The sequence below is a fragment of the Tursiops truncatus genome, chromosome 1 (genome assembly GCF_011762595.2).
Source record: "Tursiops truncatus isolate mTurTru1 chromosome 1, mTurTru1.mat.Y, whole genome shotgun sequence".
Lineage (NCBI taxonomy): Eukaryota > Metazoa > Chordata > Mammalia > Artiodactyla > Delphinidae > Tursiops > Tursiops truncatus.
The window spans coordinates 102,737,394-102,757,607 of record NC_047034.1 but is presented as its reverse complement, the minus strand read 5'-3'; the positions used below and the strand labels follow the sequence as shown (position 1 = coordinate 102,757,607).

At 34.2% G+C, this 20,214-nt stretch overlaps 1 protein-coding gene across 10 annotated transcripts in view; it reads right to left on the bottom strand.

The window, feature by feature from the left end:
• The window catches only part of EVI5 (ecotropic viral integration site 5), a 206,483-nt gene that overhangs the window by 62,908 nt on the left and 123,361 nt on the right, over window positions 1-20,214 (bottom strand). For 7 of the 10 annotated variants that reach the window (XM_019919870.3, XM_073811065.1, XM_073811086.1 and 4 more), the window contains 4 exons: window positions 16,773-16,907; window positions 13,157-13,297; window positions 11,828-11,986; window positions 3,897-4,043 (listed from right to left, as the gene is read on the bottom strand). In XM_019919870.3, coding sequence (XP_019775429.1) covers window positions 3,897-4,043; window positions 11,828-11,986; window positions 13,157-13,297; window positions 16,773-16,907 — 582 coding nt within the window. The remainder of the gene's footprint in view (window positions 1-3,896; window positions 4,044-11,827; window positions 11,987-13,156; window positions 13,298-16,772; window positions 16,908-20,214) is intronic. The other 3 variants (XM_073811064.1, XM_073811083.1, XM_073811072.1) reach the window with 2 other exon arrangements.

Sequence of the window (20,214 nt, the reverse complement as noted above, 5' to 3'; positions counted from 1 at the left end):
AGAAGTGGAGTCCTAGCTTACCTCCCTGACTTTATCTCATTCAGCTCTGCATTATACATGAGACTCAGCAACCAAGTTCTTTCCTGCTTTTGGGTCTTGAACTCTGACCCTTTTCATGCAAAGATCTTCCTCCAACTCTTCATATGGCTGCTTCTTTCTTATTCTTCAGGTCCCAGTTCTGCTACCATCTCCTGGCATTCAATCTTAATTGCCACTTCCCCTAACCTCCCACTCTATAGTACATCATTACTAATGATCTTTCCTATTTTTTACTTATTGTCTCACGAAACATTATGCCCACTTTCTCCATTACAGTATCCCCAATGCCTACAAGAAAAACCGACAAATAGAAGACACCCAAATATTTGACAAATATGTTAAGTACTGATAGATGCCATCATTCTTTAAAGTCTCATAATCTCACCTCTTCCTATCCCTATTTGAAAATCACTGTCTTAGAACATATAAATTATATCTATTTAAAATGAAAAGATTTGGTTACACAATTTGCAAGTAACATGATGAAGAAACTGGTACTATCATGCCCTGCAGGTCAAAGTACAAAATGGTACAACCCTAAGTGGGGTAATTTGACAAAATCTATGAAAGTACAATTGACAAAACAATCAAATTTACAGCAATTTATCCTACAGGAATGTGTAGATATACTTCTATACATCTGAAATTATGTATGTACAAAGTTATTCACTATACACTGCTTGTAGTAGCAAAACACTGGGAACAACCCATGTGCTCATCAATAAGGACCTAGTTAAGTATACTATAGTATATGCATGCAATGGAAAACAACGTACCTTAGTAACTAATGAGGAGATTCTTTAAGCACTGATAATTGAAAGCTCTACAAAACATACCACCAAAAAAAGCGCAAAAAGTAGAATATATTACTGTCTGCTAACTTTCACATAAGAAAGTGAGGAGAAGAAGTATACACTTTTAATTGTATAAAAGTGTATATTTCTAAAAGTATACATTTTAAATTGTTAGTATCTGCCTAAAAGAAACTCTAAAAGAACTTATCAGAAAATAATAAAAGCAGTTACCTGGGAAAAAAGTAAAAGGGTATCTGGTAGGGTCAGGAAGAGACTAAAAGGGGAATGCTTTCATTTATATTTTAGTTTAAAAATATCAAAACATTATGAAAAAATGTGTAAGTATTAAGCTACTAAAATTTATATGAGGGACTTCCCTGGTGGTCCAGTGGCTAAGACTCTGTGCTCCCAATGCAGGGGGCCCAGGTTCGAACCCTGGTCAGAGAACTAGATCCCACATGCTGCAACCAAAGAGCCCGCATGCCGCAGGGAAGATCCCGCATGCGGCAACAAAGACCCCGTGTGCCGCAACAAAGACCCAATGCAGCCAAATAAATAAATATTTAAAAAATAAATAAGCAAATAAAATGTATATGAAATATAAGAGGTTTATTTCTTCTTTTTTTCTTCCTATGATTATTCCATATATGCACAGTATTATAATCATAGTATAATACTTCACTCAGCTTTCCTCTTAACATTATTTATTACACAATTTTATGTTTGTATATGCATAGAGAATAGAAAATCTTTCTATAGTCTTCAAATTTAGATTTATGTAGGAATCCTACAATCTTATTACTGAAATCCTGAGGGCCAGGTGTGTTACGGAATTTCAGATGTTTTAGACTTTCTAAGAGTAGTAAGGTGCATAAACCAAACATTAGTACTCTCCAGTGGGATCTGAGGCAGCATCCATAATGAAAGAGTATACTCAATGCTTAACGCAATGAAGCAGTGAAGTACAAATACCCACACCAAGTGGGATAAATAAAAATTATAAATGGCTGTAAATTAATTCAAATCTGGTTTTGCTTCCAAATGGATTTGTGTGAAATTTATGAAAATGTTTAAGTTTCAGTGTTTTGGATTTTCGTATTAGGGGTCTTAGACTTGTACTGTTTCATCTTTAAGTGGGAACATTCAAATTCAGTTATAGAGGGAAAATAACACTAATATTAAAAACAGTATCCTGACATACTTTACATCAATGAAAATAACATGAGCTTTAATAATTACTTATCAGCAAATCATAAGCCATAATCATATAAAACTAAATGAAAATGAATCAGATTTATATAACTGAAGGACTAGTTCCCTTGAAAAAGTTAGGTTTGTTGCTGAATTGTTCCAACATGACAAAATAAAATACGTACACTTAACCAGAATGTACTAGATGCTAGGGTGACAATTAACACTGATCATTCTTGAAATCTGCAAATGGCATTAAAAAGATTGAATAAATCAATATACACCTTAAACATGGGGGAGATCTCAGAGTCAGTATCTGTAACATACTTTACAAAGGTACTAATGAAAAGTTAAAACTAAATAAAATCTCATATCGGTTCTGAAAATTCTGAATCTGAGCCCATTACTTAGATAAATTCAAAGAAAACAATTATTTTCATCAGCAAACTCCCCAAATATTTATTTCCAAAGAATACTGTACTTTGATTAAAAGGTGCTAAGGCATTTGAGGAGCAATATTAAATCCAGTAACAGTGTTAACAACATGTTTAAAGGAAAACTTATACCAATAATAAAAAAGGCTAAATTTAATTCTTTATTAAAAGTAAGTCAGCACAGACACTATAGCACCAAAAAACTCAAACAGATATTAGTATGATAAATCAAATTGATGTAACCTCATGTCACATCATTTTATTTTTAAATTAGTCTAGGGAATTCCCTGGCAGTCCAGTGGTTAGGACTTGGCGCTTTCACTGCTGTGGCCCAGGTTCAATCCCTGGTCCAGGAACTAAGATCCCACAAGCTGCATGATGAGGCCAAAAATAAAAGCCTAGTCACATCCTTCAAGAGGGACTACTCTTATGTCAGTACAAACTTCAGTACTGCCTACAGATTTCTGTCAGTGTAAATTGTAAGAGCCATGCATATTTATTAGGATGTAATTTCATCTCTGGATTTCAGTGACACTGATAAACCACTCAAGCTTCACTCTTGGTTTTTAATGACACCAGAACAAGTTGATGGAATTACAGCTTTATATGTGCCATTGAAAGTCTTATTTCTTATCATAGAATAATAAGGCTGGAATCTTTAAAGGGCATCATTCCTACTATCTCACCATGGAAAGATGGATGTCTAGTTTATTTTTAAAATCCCATTACTTGTCCTCAGTAATCCATTCTAATGTTCACACCACAGTCTTCTCTTTAGTTACTTCACACACACACACACACACACACACACAGTCCCTCTCCTTCCACCCCATTTCCCAACCTCCTCTTCTCTCTCATCATTAGTATATTGTAAATTTATTTAAGGAAAAAACGTACTTGCATTCAAAAACTTTTCCACGTTTTACGAATCTAAACACCTCACAAAAAATTTAAAAACTGATTAAAATAGCAATGTGAAATGTACACAATTTTCCCAACCCACTGGTACACGCACACCTCTTTTGCTCTCTAGCCAGAAAACATATATCAATATTGACAGCCTGCCAATAAGGTACCAATGAAAGCAGAGTTGCCCCAACCTTTCTAAATTACCTATCTTTTTGGTTGAGACATTAAAAGCTTCGGTTTTAAAGGGCTATGGGTGAAAAGAGATACCAATCTTCAACCACTTGGTTAACTTAATTTCCTGCACTGGCATTTAACCAAGTGGTTGAAAATGAAGTTTCCTGACTGAAATCCACCCAGAGCAAGATGAGCTAACCTGGCCTGAAAGCAACTGCCAAAGTAACTTCAGGAAAAGTAGGAAATAAGACTAGCTTTTTTTTGGTTTTATGATAATGTACTCAATGATGAGACAAAAACAAAAAAGGTATTATTATATTGACAAAAACATAAACTTGCTAAATGATATATTTACCTTGCATTCAATCTCTGCTTGTTTGCGCTTTGCTTCACTTAATTGGGTAAGTAGTCCTTTGTTCTGTGCAGAAAGATACTGCACCTTCTCCTGTAGATTGATCACCTCTTGTTCTGCTCTTCGAAGATGATTACTATTGATCTGGTTCTAATAATTAAAAATATAAAAACTCAGAGTATAGATAAAAGGCCTGAAGAAACTTATAAATTTCTACCTACGCATATTATGCCTCAACAATATTCTTAATATTATTATTAGTTATAGGCCTATTTTATTCAACAAATAGTTAAATACATTAAAAAAATTATAAAACTGCTTTAAGAATCAAATCATCCAAAAGGATGCATAAGGTTCATATTAGAAATTCTCATTAGAGGTCCATTTACCATTTATACAATAAATATCTATAAACTATAAAGATGTTTACATAGAACTTATAGGTATTAATTTCTGAAATAGGCAATATGGTATAAAATAGATGTGATACGATGAATTTAACTCCCTTTTCCAGTTCCCAAAAGAAAACATAGACTAATCAAAAGGTATCATCACCACTTACTGGACTGTAAACTTTTTGATGTCACAAAATATATCACATGAACTTCTACATTCCTAAAATATATATAGCACAGTCTGTTTTTATGGAGGATGGACTGGTTTTGAATTCTGGCTTGCTATTTGGTGAGTAAGCAAACTAGTTAATATCTAGTTTCTATTTCCTCATTTGAAAAATGTATATAAAAATACTATCTATTTCTCATTTGGTTATCTTTAGAATTAAACAAGATAATAATACATGTTAACAGAGCTTAATATATAGTAAGAACTCAATACATGCTAGCTGCTTAGTGTATAACTATAGGACATGATAAAAAAAATAGATCTTTTATTTATTTTTATTGAAGTATATAGTTGATTTACAATGTAGTTTTAGTTTCTGGTGTACAGCAAAGTGACTCAGTTTTTTACATATGTATTCTTTTTCATATTCTTTTCTATTATGGTTTATTACAGCATATTGAATATAGTTCCCTGTGCTGTACAATAGGATCTTGTTATAGATCTTGAATTTACTGACACGAGGCAGTTTTCACATTCAGGCTTGACCCAGCTTGAATTCTCTCAAAGCTAAATTATTCTATTAGAGGCCTGAAAGAAACAGTATGGATTTTCATAACCAAAGACAGGCAAAATTAGGCTCTTCATTTAACCGTTCTTCAACCTTGGTCAAGTTAACTAATGCCATCAAATTATAGTACACTGATAGAACCATAGATATTACTGCTTTTCTTTTAAGGCTGTGTTTTGAGAATTATGTGAGAAAAGTTTATGGAAGGAGTTCTCACCTAATGCCTGAAATTTAAGACATTTAATAAATACTCAGTTGTTACTATTATTAAACCTATTCTATCTCACTCTATGAAGATGATCCTGCCTCCAGTTTTAATTTTAAAATCTGGATCATCCAATAGATTTAAGCTCTAAAACTTTCTACCACTTCCAGGTTTCTTCATCTTCACCACTCATCTTCCTGACTCACAGAAGAAATGCCTCCTTCCTAATACCATCCTCTATGTCACCCCCTTCTTTCTCACTTTCAATCAATGAACACTGTCTGTCTACAAAATTAAGAGTGAACTTCTTAGTACTGTATTCAAAATGTTCTACAACCTCTTTTTACTGTCTTACCTCCTACCATTAAGACAAACAACTATACTACAGAGGGACACAACTTCAACACAAGCTGCAAAGAATTCCCACAGACAAAACTCCTCCCTACACCCCTGAATACCATTCCACGATCCAAAATTACAAAACAAAACACTCACACATAAACAAAATCCAAGAATTGACTATGAGTGAGAAATGGTAGACAAAAAAATAAATAAATAGCAAGAATAGATTTTTAAGAACTCTAGATAGTAAAATAATCACATAAGGGCTTTATACAAAATAGTTTATGTTTAAAATTATTAGTCATAGACATAAAAAGAGGAAGCAAAAACATAAACAAAGAACAGGTCGCTGTCAGAAAAGCATTCAGCAAATTTGAAAAATAACCAAATATAATTTTTAAAATTAACAGACACTGCTGTTAAAAATGCAATTATGTTGAGACACAGAAAAGAGAATAAGGGGGTATAAAATACACCTATTAGGTGTTTCAGGATAAAATATACCTAACAGGCGTTGCAGAAAAAAAAGTGAGACACGATGGCCTAAGAAGATGGTAATAGTTGGGAATCTTTTACAACAACAACAACAACTACATATGAATCTACAGCTCAGGAAGCACAACTAGTCCCAAACAGGATAAATATCAACATAAATAAAGCCTCATCAAAATACATTATAACAAAACTTAAAAAATGCTAAAGAAATGAAGAGGCAAATCAAGGGGAAAACTGAGTATCTGTGAAGGCGGAAAGTGAAATATCCAGCAGACATCTCAACAGGAAAAATTGGTAGTGCTTAAAAAAAATTCATCCTATAAAAGTATACTCAGCTAACAACATACAAGAGTGAGAGAAAAGTACACTTATTTTAAGAAAGTGAGAGAGTTTACAACTCATGATCAAAACTGGAAAGAAACTGTTTGATAAAAGTAAGAAGAGAGCAAAAAATTGGCATGCAGGTAGACAAATCCACAGGAGTACTGACTCCATAAAACAATAATAATGCCTAGGAATTTGGAGATATAAAAAATGTACAATAATCGTAAGATGTAAGAAGAACACATGGAGTTATTCTAAGGCCCTTATATAGTTTGGAAGAATGACAGAGATGATTACTAACTTTAGACTTTGTTCAGTCAGGCAAGCATTTTCTTCCTTTTTTCTTTCCTTTAGGTAATAAACACTAATAGAAAAGAAAAGGAATTATAAAAGTCAAACTAATAGAAGGAGAAAGAAAACACTAAATCCAATAAAAAGCAAGAAAGGAAGAAAACACACAGAAAGAAAGAAGAAACAGAATACAAAATAAAATAATTTCAAATACATCATAATAAAGACTTTTTGGGCTTCCCTGGTGGCGTAGTGGTTGAGAATCTGCCTGTCAATGCAGGGGACATGGGTTCGAGCCCTGGTCTGGGAAGATCCCACATGCCGCGGAGCAACTAGGCCCGTGAGCCACAAGTACTGAGCCTGCGCGTCTGGAGCTTGTGCTCCACAACAAGAGAGGCCGCGACAGTGAGAGGCCCGCCCACCGCGATGAAGAGTGGCTCCCGCTAGCCGCAACTAGAGAGAGCCCTCGCACAGAAATGAAGACCCAACACAGCCATAAATAAATAAATAAAATTAAAAAAAAAAAAGACTTGATTTCTGATTGGGGATATAGAGAATCAGAAAGAACATTGCTTCCACCTTTTCAATTAAAAAAAAAAAAAGCCAGCCAAACTCTAAGTTCATGACTAATGTTGAACCCAGAGAGGTGAGGTCACAGGACAACCAACTAGCTCAAAATCTAAGAGACAGGGCAGATGCTGCTAGAAGCTGTTAAGAATAATTCAGCTAGAATAAACATTGAATTGGTGGAGCTCAAGTGTGGGCTGGCTAGAGAGCGTGGAGCCCGTGGGGAGAACAGAGTGCATAAACTCTTATACACTTTTCCCTCATGGACCCCAATAGGTACACACGAAAAAGATTGGTGGGAGTCCTGAGAAAGAGATCTCCATGGTACAGGCCGCAGGGAGGGGGGAAACAGCTGATATGTCAGGGGCACTAATTCTTGCTTATCTCCTCTACAGAACAAAAGGTTTAATCTGCTTGGAGCAGGACAACAAATATTGTTGTCTCTGGGGCACGGGGAATATCAGTGCATCTGGGGAAGGGGCAGGACTATAGCTTGTGGGTAGGACAGGAGCACTAATGAGACCAAACACCCCAGATCCAGGGACATGATGCAGCCTAAGACTGAGGCTTTATCAGAACAATAGGGCAGAAGTGTTCTCTGACCTTCCAATTTCCTGTAACAAGTAACAGTGGAATACTGCTGGGGACTGACCCCCTGAAGTACTGTACGAAGGGAAGACCTAAAGATATTAAGAAAACCCTTTGGCAAACCAACCCCTGATCTAAAAATAAGATATTGCTAGAGGAATTTGAAGCCCGTGGTGCAATGAGGGTAACCACAGAAACAACAAACCTCAAACCAGCCCAACCCCTGACTATATTAACTCAAATCCCCCACATTAAAGACCTAGTAGAAGGAAAGATGTACCCATTTCCAGGCAAGAAACTATTTACCTTAGTCTACTGCTCTACACAAGATACACATCTAGTTTTCAACAAAAAATTACACAGCATAGGAAAAGGTAAAAAACAAAACACTTCCAAGAGACAAAGCAATCAACAGAACCAGCCTCATATATGACACAGATATTGAAATTATCTGACAGGGAATTTAAAATAAGGGCTCTATGGGAAAGGTGAAAAATATGCAACATCGGATAGGTAATATCAGCAAAGAAATGAAAACTATAAGAATTAAACAGAAATACTAGAAGTAAAAAACACAGTTAACAGGTGTAAAGAATACCTTAAACAGCTCATCAGACAACTCACAAATTGGAGGAAAGAATCAGTGAACTTAGTGATAAATCAAGAGAAATATGTCAGTCAATAGAAACTGAAATACAAAGAGAAAAAATAATGGGAGGGAAAAGAGTAGAGCATCCAAGAGTTGCTGGACAACATCAAACAGCCTAACATAAGTGTAAATGGAATCCCTGAAGAAGAGAGTGTGGGAGAAGAAATATGTGACGAAATAATGACCCAGAAATTTCCAAATTTCATGGCAGTCACAAATTCACAGGTCCCAGAAGCTCAAGAAAAAACCAAAGCAAAAATCACATCAAGTCAAATTATATTTCCCTAGGAAACTGCCCATTTCATCTAAATACTCAAATTTCAAATGTATCACTTAAACTTGTTCAGAGTATGTTTTTAAAAAATATTTTCACTGGATCTATATTTATGTCCCTTTTTCTCATTCCTAATAGTGTTTATTTGTGCCTTCTTTCTTTTCTTAAAAAGTCTTGAAGAAGTTTAGCACATCTTACAGCACCAGACTCAAGAAGAAACAGAAAACCTGAAAAGATCTATAACCCTTCAACAACTAGGATCAATAATTATTACACCCACAAAACAAAACAAAAAACAAGACTGTTTAAAGGAATGAATTCCAGGGACTTCCCTGGTGGTCCAGTGATCTCGTGCTTCCACTGCAGGGGGCACGGGTTCAATCCCTGGTCGAGAAACTAAGATCCCACATACCGCCTGGCCCAAAAAAAAGAGGAATGAATTCCAGCAAATATTCAAGTAATGGGTAATTTCAATCTTACATAAAACTTCTGAGAACAGAAAACGTTAAATACAACCCAACTCATTCCCCCAGCTTACCTTGGTGCCAAAACCAGATAAAAGGCTCCCCCAAAAGGAAAATTACAGCACAATTTAATTTAGGTACAAAAAAATCTAAATTATGGAAAACCTGATTCCTGCAATGGGAATATGTTGTGTATGTCTCTGTCTGCATTCCATATTACAAACTTGTTCTTCAGCATTTTGATAACTGTACCTCAATATAACTGGTTTTCTTTGAAATCCTATGTAGTTTATGCATTAAAAAACATTTTGAGATGGGGTCCATAGGTTTCAGACTGCCAAAGGGGTTCGTGGCACACAAAAAAGATAAGAACCCCTGTACTAAAGAAACTCTTAGAGATATACACAAGAAAACATGCAAGAATGCTCATAGCAGCCCTGTTTGTAATAGCAAAAATCGGTACGAAAAGGAAAGTGGTTCCACAAACCAAGGTATACTTATCAGGTGGACTTTTCTAAGTCATTAAAATGAAAGAACTGGAGCTACATGTATCAACAAGGACCTATCTCTTAATCTGGATGCTGGATACATAGGTGTTTGATGTAATATTCTTTAGATGACTAATACAGCATTAACATCACACGACACTATCTGTTTTTATTTTCCTCACTTTGCAATGAGAAAACTTCATGGATCATCACCAGTACATGCACTGACATTTAGGAGCCACGATCATTAGTCAGGCACAGTGCAAAATACAAATTCCTTAGGAAGCCTTTCTCCAAATCACCAAGTTGCAATTAACTGTCCTGTCCTATTCTCCATAGCAATTTCTATCTAACTCTCTACTTACAAATTTCTGAATTATATATTGCTTCCAGTTTTACTGAGATATAATTAACATATAGCATGTATAAGTCTAAGGTGTACAGCATAATAACTTGACTTACATATATTGCGAAATGATTACCACAGTAAATTTAGTTAACCTTGATTATCTCACATAGTGAATTATATTAAATACAGTTTGTGCTTGCCTGATTTCTCAAGTGTAAGATCTTTTTTTTTTTTTTAAGTGTAAGATCTTTGATGGCTGCATACTGCTTTGTAGTCACAAGTTCCCAAAACCACATTTGCTGAGTTTGATCCATTCACCTACAGTCACTCTGAAATAAATCCTGAACACTGGCTTAAAAGTTGTGTTTGCATCTTTAATATCTATACTGGGATAAAATCTGATTATAAAAATAAAACTTACCATCACAAAGCTGGATTTCTACTTTTCATAGTCTTACTGTTATTTTTAATTACAATGAACAATACAAGAAAATAACTTTGAACAATGTAGAACAAGATACATTTAATCTAAAGGATTTACATATCCACATTACCATGTTCAAGTTGGGATAATCATTTTTTTAAATATCTTCTATGTATTTTTAATTTTTTTATTAAGGCATACTTGACATATTAGTTACAGGTATACAACGTAGTGACATATAAATGCCATATTGTATGGCATTTATATATATTGCAAATTGATCACCACAGTAAGTCTGATAACATCACTGTCCAAAGTTATTGCAATATTATTGACAATATTCCCTATGCTGTATACTATATCCCCATGACAACTATTTTATAATTGGAAGTTTGTACCTTTTAATCCCCTTTACCTATTTCTACCAACCCCAATCCTTCACCCCTCTGATGAACATCAGTTTGTTCTCTCTATATATGAGTCTGTTTGGGATAATCATTTTGCAGTAAGTATACAGAATGATATATGAGTTAACTATGCCCCCTACTGACTGAATAAGTATTTTGAAAACTGAATAACATTACAGAGAATAAAGAATATATAGTCCACACAGATGTACCACATAAAAACCAAATGTACCAAAGGTACTTTTATAACGTAAATGGGTTACATAAAAAGGACTTTGCAGATCTTAAGTCAAGCATATTTGAGATAAGATTTATTAGAGAAAATGGGACTTGAGAAGAAAGAAGTGTAATTTCGGAATTGACTGCTCAGAGTCACCACATTACACAACTTTAGGAAGCATCATTCACATTATATTCTACATCAGTGGTTTTCAACCAGGGGCAATTTTGCCCCCCAGGGGACATTTGGCAATGTGTGGAGATGCTTTCGGCCATCACAATGTGGCAGGGGCGTGGTGCTGAGTAGAGGGTAGAGGGATATGGTAGTAGGTAGAGAGGCCAGGGATGCTGCTAAACATACTACAATGCACAGGCCAGTCTCACAATAAAGAATTAACTGGTCCTGACTGTTAATATTGTTGAGGTTAAGAAATTTTGCTCAACATGAGTATTCCCTTTCAGGTTGTACAACAATGAAACAAAGTCATATAGAGTTTTATGACTTGTTTAAACTTTGTTGAAAGAGTCAAAGAAGATATTAAATCTCTGCTGTCAAGGAATACACTTTTAGCCCTTTTTATCTGGGCTAGAAAACTGCAGTCTAGACAGTTTCATATGTCCACCTTTTGGCTCTGTTCTAAGGATGATACAATTTGTGCATAAACTTTTAATGGGCTAACAGTATTTTTTAAAGCTATTAGGCTTTCCCATTATACCTGTGTTTCCATTTCCATCATCCTTTGTTTTATTTCTCTTATTTCTGCCTGTGTTTCAGCTTCTCTAAGTCGAATGGTCATCAGTTCATCTTGTAACTCATTCACAGCATTTTTCTTAGGTGGGTCTTTCCATCTCCCAGTAGTACGAGCTAAGTGGCGCTGAGATACAAAAAAATTATATCGCAACAAATATTCCCAGTATTACAGTAAGAGCCAACTTAACGAAGCACTTATTTCAGGCCCAGTACTGTATAAGGCACTTTATATGAATCATTTTATTTAATCCCCAGAAAAATCTTAAAAGTTAAACACTATTATTTTAAATATAGAGGTGAGAAAATGGAAATTGTGAGTAACTTCAGAAAGGTCACACAGCCAGTAAGTGGCAGACGTGCGATATAAACTCAGATATAGTTCAATTTTTTTTATACTGTGGATTAATTATTGTAAAGAATACATTTTTCACCCTAATTGTTTTCTGAGAGATTTTTACATTATTTTGTAATGAAATCCCAAGAAAAGGGGAAAATTGGGCCTTTCACGAATTAAGGAAACAATATTAGAAGTTGAGAGCGGTGTTCTCAAAATATCTGTGGTGAAGGACAGTTTTGTTTCATTTGTTTCTAATTTCTAATGCCACCTGATACTTCTTAAAAAAAAAAAAAAAGCCATGGCAACTTAAAGGACTGACTTCAGTCTTTGCTAGATGCATCCCCCATCCCAAATTCATACCAAGATCACTATTCTGAAATGATGTGTAGTTTATTTTTTCTTCCCTCTCTCCCTTCTCTTATAGATTCTGTTTTGTTTTGTTTTTTTGCTACTTATCAATAGTTTCCCTCATATGTGAATAAATTTGTGGGTGAATCAATTTGTGGGCATATAACTAACTGAATGTTTTATTTTGTGGGAAAACCATTTTCTAAAGAAGTTACAAATTCATAAACAAATTTATATTGATGTCACCCTTCTGATGTTTCATACTGACCAATGAATTTAATATCAACAGGAGAAGAAATAAGTACTATATAAAGAAGTATTTTCTTTTAGTTCTTTAGAAAAAGTTACACAAATCACAATGGTATAACAACACAATAAAAATGACTTGATCTCTATTTTATCTTTTATTTACTTATAAGAATCAGAAAGGGAGAAAAAGCCTAAAGGTACTTTCAATTTACAAATGCTCTCAGTTTTGTATATTAAACAGGGTCTTTCTCACTTTAAACTCAGATCCTAGTGTTGGTCATTAACTACTTCAAATTCACACAAAATGGATATTCAGGTTTTACCTTTCTTTTTTAAAGCACACAAAATATTTTGATATACCTGCCAGTGTTCCTCTAAATCTTTGACTTGTTGTCTAAGTTCTTTTAAACCCGTAATAGCTTCTGCCTCTCTCAGTTTCACAGCAATGAGTTCCTCCTGAAGCCTTGCAATGTTATTCTCATCAGGAAACGAGTTGTTTCTCTAAAGCAAGAGAAAATTTAATTGGGGATTTTTTTTTAATTTTAAGAATAAAATACAGCATATATAACAATAAAATACAACAAAATAATGAGCTGTTTTCTCCCATATGTAATTGTATTTAATTTTATTGAGATATAATTCACAAACCATAAAACTTACCCTTTTAATGAACACTAGTCAGTGGGTTTTGTTTTGTTTTTTTAATTAATTATTTTATTTTTGGCTGTGCTGGATCTTCATTGCTGCACATGGGATTTCTCTAGTTGCAGCAAGTGGGGGCTACTCTTCGTTGTGGTGCACAGGCTTCTCATTGCAGTGGCTTCTCTTGTTGTGGAGCATGGGCTCTAGGCATGCAGGTTTCAGTAGTTGCGGCGCGCAGGCTCAGTAATTGTGATGCACGGGCTTAGTTGCTCTGCAGCATGTGGGATCCTCCCGGACCAGGGCTCAAACCCATGTCCCCTGCATTGGCAGGTGGATTCTTAACCACTGCACCACCAGGGAAGTCCCTAGTCAGTGGTTTTAAGAGTATTCACAGGGTTGTGCAATCAACATCACGAACTAATTTCAGAACATTTTAATCACCCCCAAAAGAAACTCTACACCATTAGCAGTCACTCTACGTTTCCCCTACCCCCAGCCCCTGGCAACCACTAATCTATGTCTCTATGAATTTGCCTATTCTGAATATTTCATATAAATGGAATCATAAAATACATGGCCTTTTATGACTAGCTTCTTTCACTTAGCACGTTTTCAAGTTTCATTTTTTTTATTGCCAAATAATATTCCATGGTACAGATATACCACATTTTATTTACACGTTCATCAGTTGATGGAAATGTGGGTTGTTTCCACTTTGGGGTTACATGAATAACACTGCTATGAACATTTATGTAAAAGTTTTTGTGTGGATATATGTTTTTAACTCTCCTGAGTATATATGAAAGAACAGAGATGCTGGATCAGATGGTAATTCTACATTTAACTTTTAAGAAATTGTCAAACTTTTCCAAAGCAGTTGCACGTTTTACATTCCCACCCGGAAGGTATAAGGGTAACTGTACTTAATGTTGAGGACACAGAAAGTCTAACTCTGTTTTGTTTAATAAAATACTAATTATGGAGCAACAGGATTAAAAACGTTTTTCAATATGGCAGTGAACATACTAACCTCTGATTAGGACTACAAAGCATGAACATCATTTATGTTTTAAAGATTTATGGAAGAGAATAGTCCAAAATCTGTTTTGTTATATTTTCTCAGCATATCATTTTGAAAAGGGAGTGTAAAACATCTGTACCTTAGTCACTATTTATATCAATATTCAAGAAATAAGCACCAAGGTGACCTAAATATTTGCTTCAAGGGTACAAGATTTAATCTCCTACCATGCTGAAAGACCCACCATAGGATATAGGGTTGCCATATTAAACTGCTCTGGGGAATGACCAAAGAATCCTAAATTAGGCTCTAGTAAAAGCTCCTTAGGTAAACTGAAGTACTGTCGAAATATCAAGTCCTGAGTCTATGAAATTTTCTATCTGAAATATTTCATGAAGATTTTAGCCCACAGAGATGATGGAATAAAGTTATTCTTGCCAACTACACATTTTTATGATGGACTTGAAATATTTTCTCAATTGAAAACCAGAAATTTACTGTATATGCATTAAAAAAAGTATCTTGCATGAAGAAATTAACCATAGGAAGCATGAAACCTTCCAATTTCCTTTCTACTCTATAACATGAATACCAACAAAGCTACTTAAAAATTTATTTTTAAATTGGACCCAAGGACATTTCTTTCTACCAAATATTCAAAACTAAAAGATCCAGATTCTTACCTAAATCATGGAGCCCAGAATACTCTTAATTAGGCAATTTTTACAGCATTCTTGCCGGCTTTTTTCTCAGCAAACAGGAGAATAAGTTTTCCAAAAATCATATAAAAATAGCAAGTAGATTTCTAGCAAAATTATTCCACTACTGATTGTACTTATACCCTATTCTAACAGTTAAGAACAATTTGAGGGTATCTTTCATGTCCATTATTTATGAGTTTTTGACTCAATGGCTAGATACTACCCAAGGGCCAAAGAAACAAACGCAACACAGAGCCCAAATCATCTATGATTTTATAAATGAGAAAACAGAGATTCAGAGTTTGTGATCTGGAACGGAGACTCTCAAGTCGGAGGGTTGTAAGAAACCTAAAATCATTTCTATTTCCACTACTAATCTGTTCTTTAATAACTTTGAAAAAAGGTAAGTTAGCTTCTGTAAGTACACCTCCAGCTAAGATCTTCCTATATATTCGGAGGTGGTTTTTTTGCAGCTTGGAAAGCTGTAACAGTTACACTCAGATGAAATTTTCGCTGAAATGTTTATGTATTGGTCTATTTCTACACCTCTTGCAGATGAAGGTATTATAATATTTGAAGATGATGGTTAATTTCTTTTTTCTCTTTAAAAAAATTATTTTTACATGAAAACAAGGTATATTTGCAATGTGTTTCAATCAAAATATTCACTCCTATATCTCAGATCTACATATTTCAAAGTAAAAATGTTCACTTGTCAGCTGAAATTTCTGATTAGACCTAATATTTGTGTACTTTTGTGCTTAGTCAGAATGTAAATTTCACAGTGGATTTTTTTTTGAAATTTACCTTTTATTTGGATAAAAGCAACATGATGTATTTATATACTATAGGGATAAAAATGGTAATTTTCATTTTTAAAAAAAACTACCAATGTGATTATGTTTTTAGTTCTTTTTACTTGTGTTTAGCACAGGCTTTAAATTAAAAAATACACTATGGTCTGGATTGACCCAAAAAGTATTCCATAAATTAACAAATATATGGCAAGTTTTTCATAGCTAAATCTAATTCTTCTAGAAGTTGTTGCCTTCTGTTTAATTACATTAATTGAAATGTGCTTAAGACAAATACTTTCAGCATATTTTATATACTAAAAAACAAAACAAAAAGGGTTAGTACTGGGCCAATGGCCAAGAGGCAATATTACTACCTTGTAGACTGTTACAGTTCAAATTGTCCCACTTCCCCCAGAATTTCAGAAATGAGAAGTCTGGGAGATACTGTACCAGCTGCATTCGGGTGATAGTCTAAATGCTGTAAGTACTATTCATCTTGACAATGGTTAATTTCTATCCCCTAAGTTTCTCTTCTCTGACATTTAAACATTATTCATATCAAAATTATCCTGGTTGTTTTCCTCTAAAAGGGCTCTAATCTCCATTTTTACCCTAAATATGGCACTTTGAGTAGTATGGCAACAACAAAGAATAAATGGGAATCATGTATTTTTTTCCTTTCCTCTCTTATAATATGTAAGATTTTTAATGTGCAAAAACACCAAGTCCAATTTCACTACTCAGTAAGTACTTAACAAGTGTCTATCACATGTCCCATTCTAATTCGGGAATGAAAGCATTTATGTTGTTCTTACCTTTTCTATATCCAGAACTTTATCCTGCATTTCCTTTAGTGCACACTGAGACTCAGCTTCACTCAGTCGGGCTTGGACCAATTCCTTCTCTAGCTGTAGCACAAAATCTTCATTGTAGTTGGAACTGCATTTATGCTACAAGTTATAGACATACACTGAAATTTTTCATAAGTATGAACATGTATATATAATAAAAATAAGTGCAATTACACAATACAACTATTGAGGGCAACCAGACTGTAAAAGTTCCATCCACCTAATATTTTCAGCTTATCTCCTCCAATTAACTTTCCAATGAACAAAAAATTCCAGGTTTGATATCCATAAAGATGATCATATTATTGGGTGTTCATAATCAGTTATTACACTAACTGAATCCAATTTATAGGAGATAAATATCTTTTTTATCTGTCCATCCATCCAGATACTAAGAATTTGTTCCAGCTCTATAGACCTGAACTGTACAACAGTGTAACCACCAGCCATATATGGTTACAGAGCACTTGAAATGTGGTAAGTCCAAATTAAGAAAAGTTTTCAGTGTAAAATACAAACTGGATTTTGAAGGTTTAGTGTGAAATAAAAAGGCAAAATATCTCAGTAATTTGTACACTGATTAATGTTGAAATAATATTTCAAATGCCGAGTTAAACAAAATATTAATTTAATCAAATAAAATTTTTATTATTTATTAATTTCATTAATTATTAATTACTCCTTTTAACATGGCATTTTAAAATGCATATCTGGCTCACATTATACTACTATTAGACAGCACCATTACAGACTACAGAAGACAAGTACGTATTTACTGAAAATTCTATTTTAACCTAATAGAAATAAAAACAAAGCATCCACAATAACGTGAACCATCCTAAATCCCAAAAGAATAAAAATTTTAGTATTTGCTGTTAGAAATGTAGATCTATTTAAATATACTCATGAAAATGACTGCTGGAAGCAAAGAAAAAGAAGATGCTGCATAAAGAAATTAGCCATGGAAGCATGAAACCTTTCCATTTCCTTTCCTACTTTATACCAATACAGCTACTTTAGAAATCCCTTTTTTTAAACTAGTTTCTACACAAAGCTGTTCAAAAAAGCAAAAAGATATTGAATTCACCATTATAAAAGACTTCCTAAAATAAACTATCACTTCACATTTAACTCACGTAGTAAAAAAATAGCGACAACTCAAAATTCCAACATAGAGTCATAGGGAATAATCTCCCACTGAACTAGCACAAGTAAAGAATGGTTCCTTTTACTATTCAAGACATTAGGAACAAAACAGATATCAAATTAAAACTCTATTTAAAAACTATTAAATACTTAATTAAAACATATGGTACTCCCTTGCCCCACTTACCCAAAAAGATATTTTTTAAAATGCACCATTCACTTATTAGGCAAATGAGAATTTTTAAATTCAGTGTACTACATGTTGTTTCTCCTAGTAATTTTCTGATACTATTAAAAAAATATATCAATACAAGAAGTACATCTGCAATAGGTGTAACAGCTTAGCAAATACTTACCTTACCAAATAGGAGAATGGCAATTTTGGAATGACCACATCCAAAATGCAGGTGCTATGATTTTTGTTTAATTAGTCATAGTTACTTTATGAGTAATACTAGAATTTTTTGCTTTTAATCTAAAGCTCTATGTTACTTCACACTTATTTTCCAAGACTCTATCAGGAGAGCCCCAGGAATACATCAAACCCAAATAGCCAAAATGAGAATGAAACCATTGATCTGGTATAATCCAACTGATCCAACCAAGTAAACAAAAAACTGTACTAATATTGGGAACAAATTTTTATCAATAAAATTTACAAAACTTCTAATCATCCTCTATTGTTAATGGGATACATTCTATAGTGTACATGCTATTTCTCTTCTCATATTTCCCATTTGTTCCTCAACCCACTGCAAACTAGCTTTAGTCTTCATCCCTTGATGAAACTGCTCTAATCGCTAACAATATTAATACCCAATAACAATATAAAAACTCAATGGAAAGCCCTTTTATTCAGCTCTTACCTTCACCAGATAGTCTATGGAATTTAAAACAACTGACAACTCAAAAATTTCTCCTCCCTCAGATTCTGAGGTATTACTGTTTCACGGTTCTACCTATCTTCTCTGTCTCCTCTGTCAGCTGAACTACTTAATTATAGGTATGTATGTCTACGTGTATCTGTGTGTGTATATGTCTGTGTGTATCAATCAGTAGGCCCCAGGGTTCCAATATTGTGTGTTTTTTCTCAATCTTCCTGTTAACTTTCTTATTTTGTAGATTCCTCCTATGTGATTTCATCCACTAATACAGTCTGTATAAAGACACTATCAGATACTGTGTATATGTAAATAGTAAAAAAAAAAAAAAAAAAAAAAAGGAGGGAAAGAGGGACAGGAAGAGGGAGGAAAAAAGAACACACAATAATGGAACTCTACGGACAATAAATATATAGATAGATATTGACAGATATACAGATACATAGAAAGCAATGACTCTCAAGTCCATATTCTCAGCTCTGATCTTTCTACTAAGCTACAGATTCATACTGACAACTTCCTACTGGTTTTGTTCATCTCTTTAGCCTCATACTCACCTCACATTCAACATGTCAAAACTGGACTCCCCATCTTTTCCTCCTCGTGTATTTACTACTATATGCTAAGGATCCCACCATCTAACAACTGACCAAGCCAAAACTTCCCCTCTTATACTCAACCCATACCAAATCAATCACAAAGTCTTAGTAACTTGCACATCTCTTGAATTTGTCTGCTTTCCATCTTCACAGTCATTGTTTTTATTTATGCTCTCATCCCTTTCTTTGAACCACTGCAATAGCCTTATATATTACCATCTGTTAATAGTGCTTACAGTGGGTATTATTTAATAGAGGCATACCTCGTTTTATTGCTCTTCGCTTTATTGCACTTTGCAGATACAATTTTCACAAATTGAAGGTTTGTAGCAGCCCTACTTCAAGCAAGTTTATCAGTGTCATTTTTCCAACAATTTGCTCACTTCAAGTCAGTGTCACATTTTGGTAATTCTCACAATATTTCAAACTTTTTCATTATTATTGTATTTGTTAGGATGATCTGTGACCAGTGACTTTCGGTGTTACTAATGTTGTTTGTGTTCTGACAGCTCCACAGACTGGCCATTCCCCCCATCCTTTTCCTTGGGCCTCCCTATTCCCTGAGATACAACACTACTGAAATCAGGCCATTTGATAAAACCACAACGGCCTCCAAGTGTTCAAGAGAAAGAAGAGTTGCATGTCTCTCACTTTGAATCGAAAGGTAGAAATGATTAAATTTAGTGAGGAAGGCATGTCGAAAGCCAAGATAAGCCAAAAACTAGGGCTCTTGTACCAAACAGCCAAGTTGTGAATGTAAAGGAAAAATTCGTGGTTTTT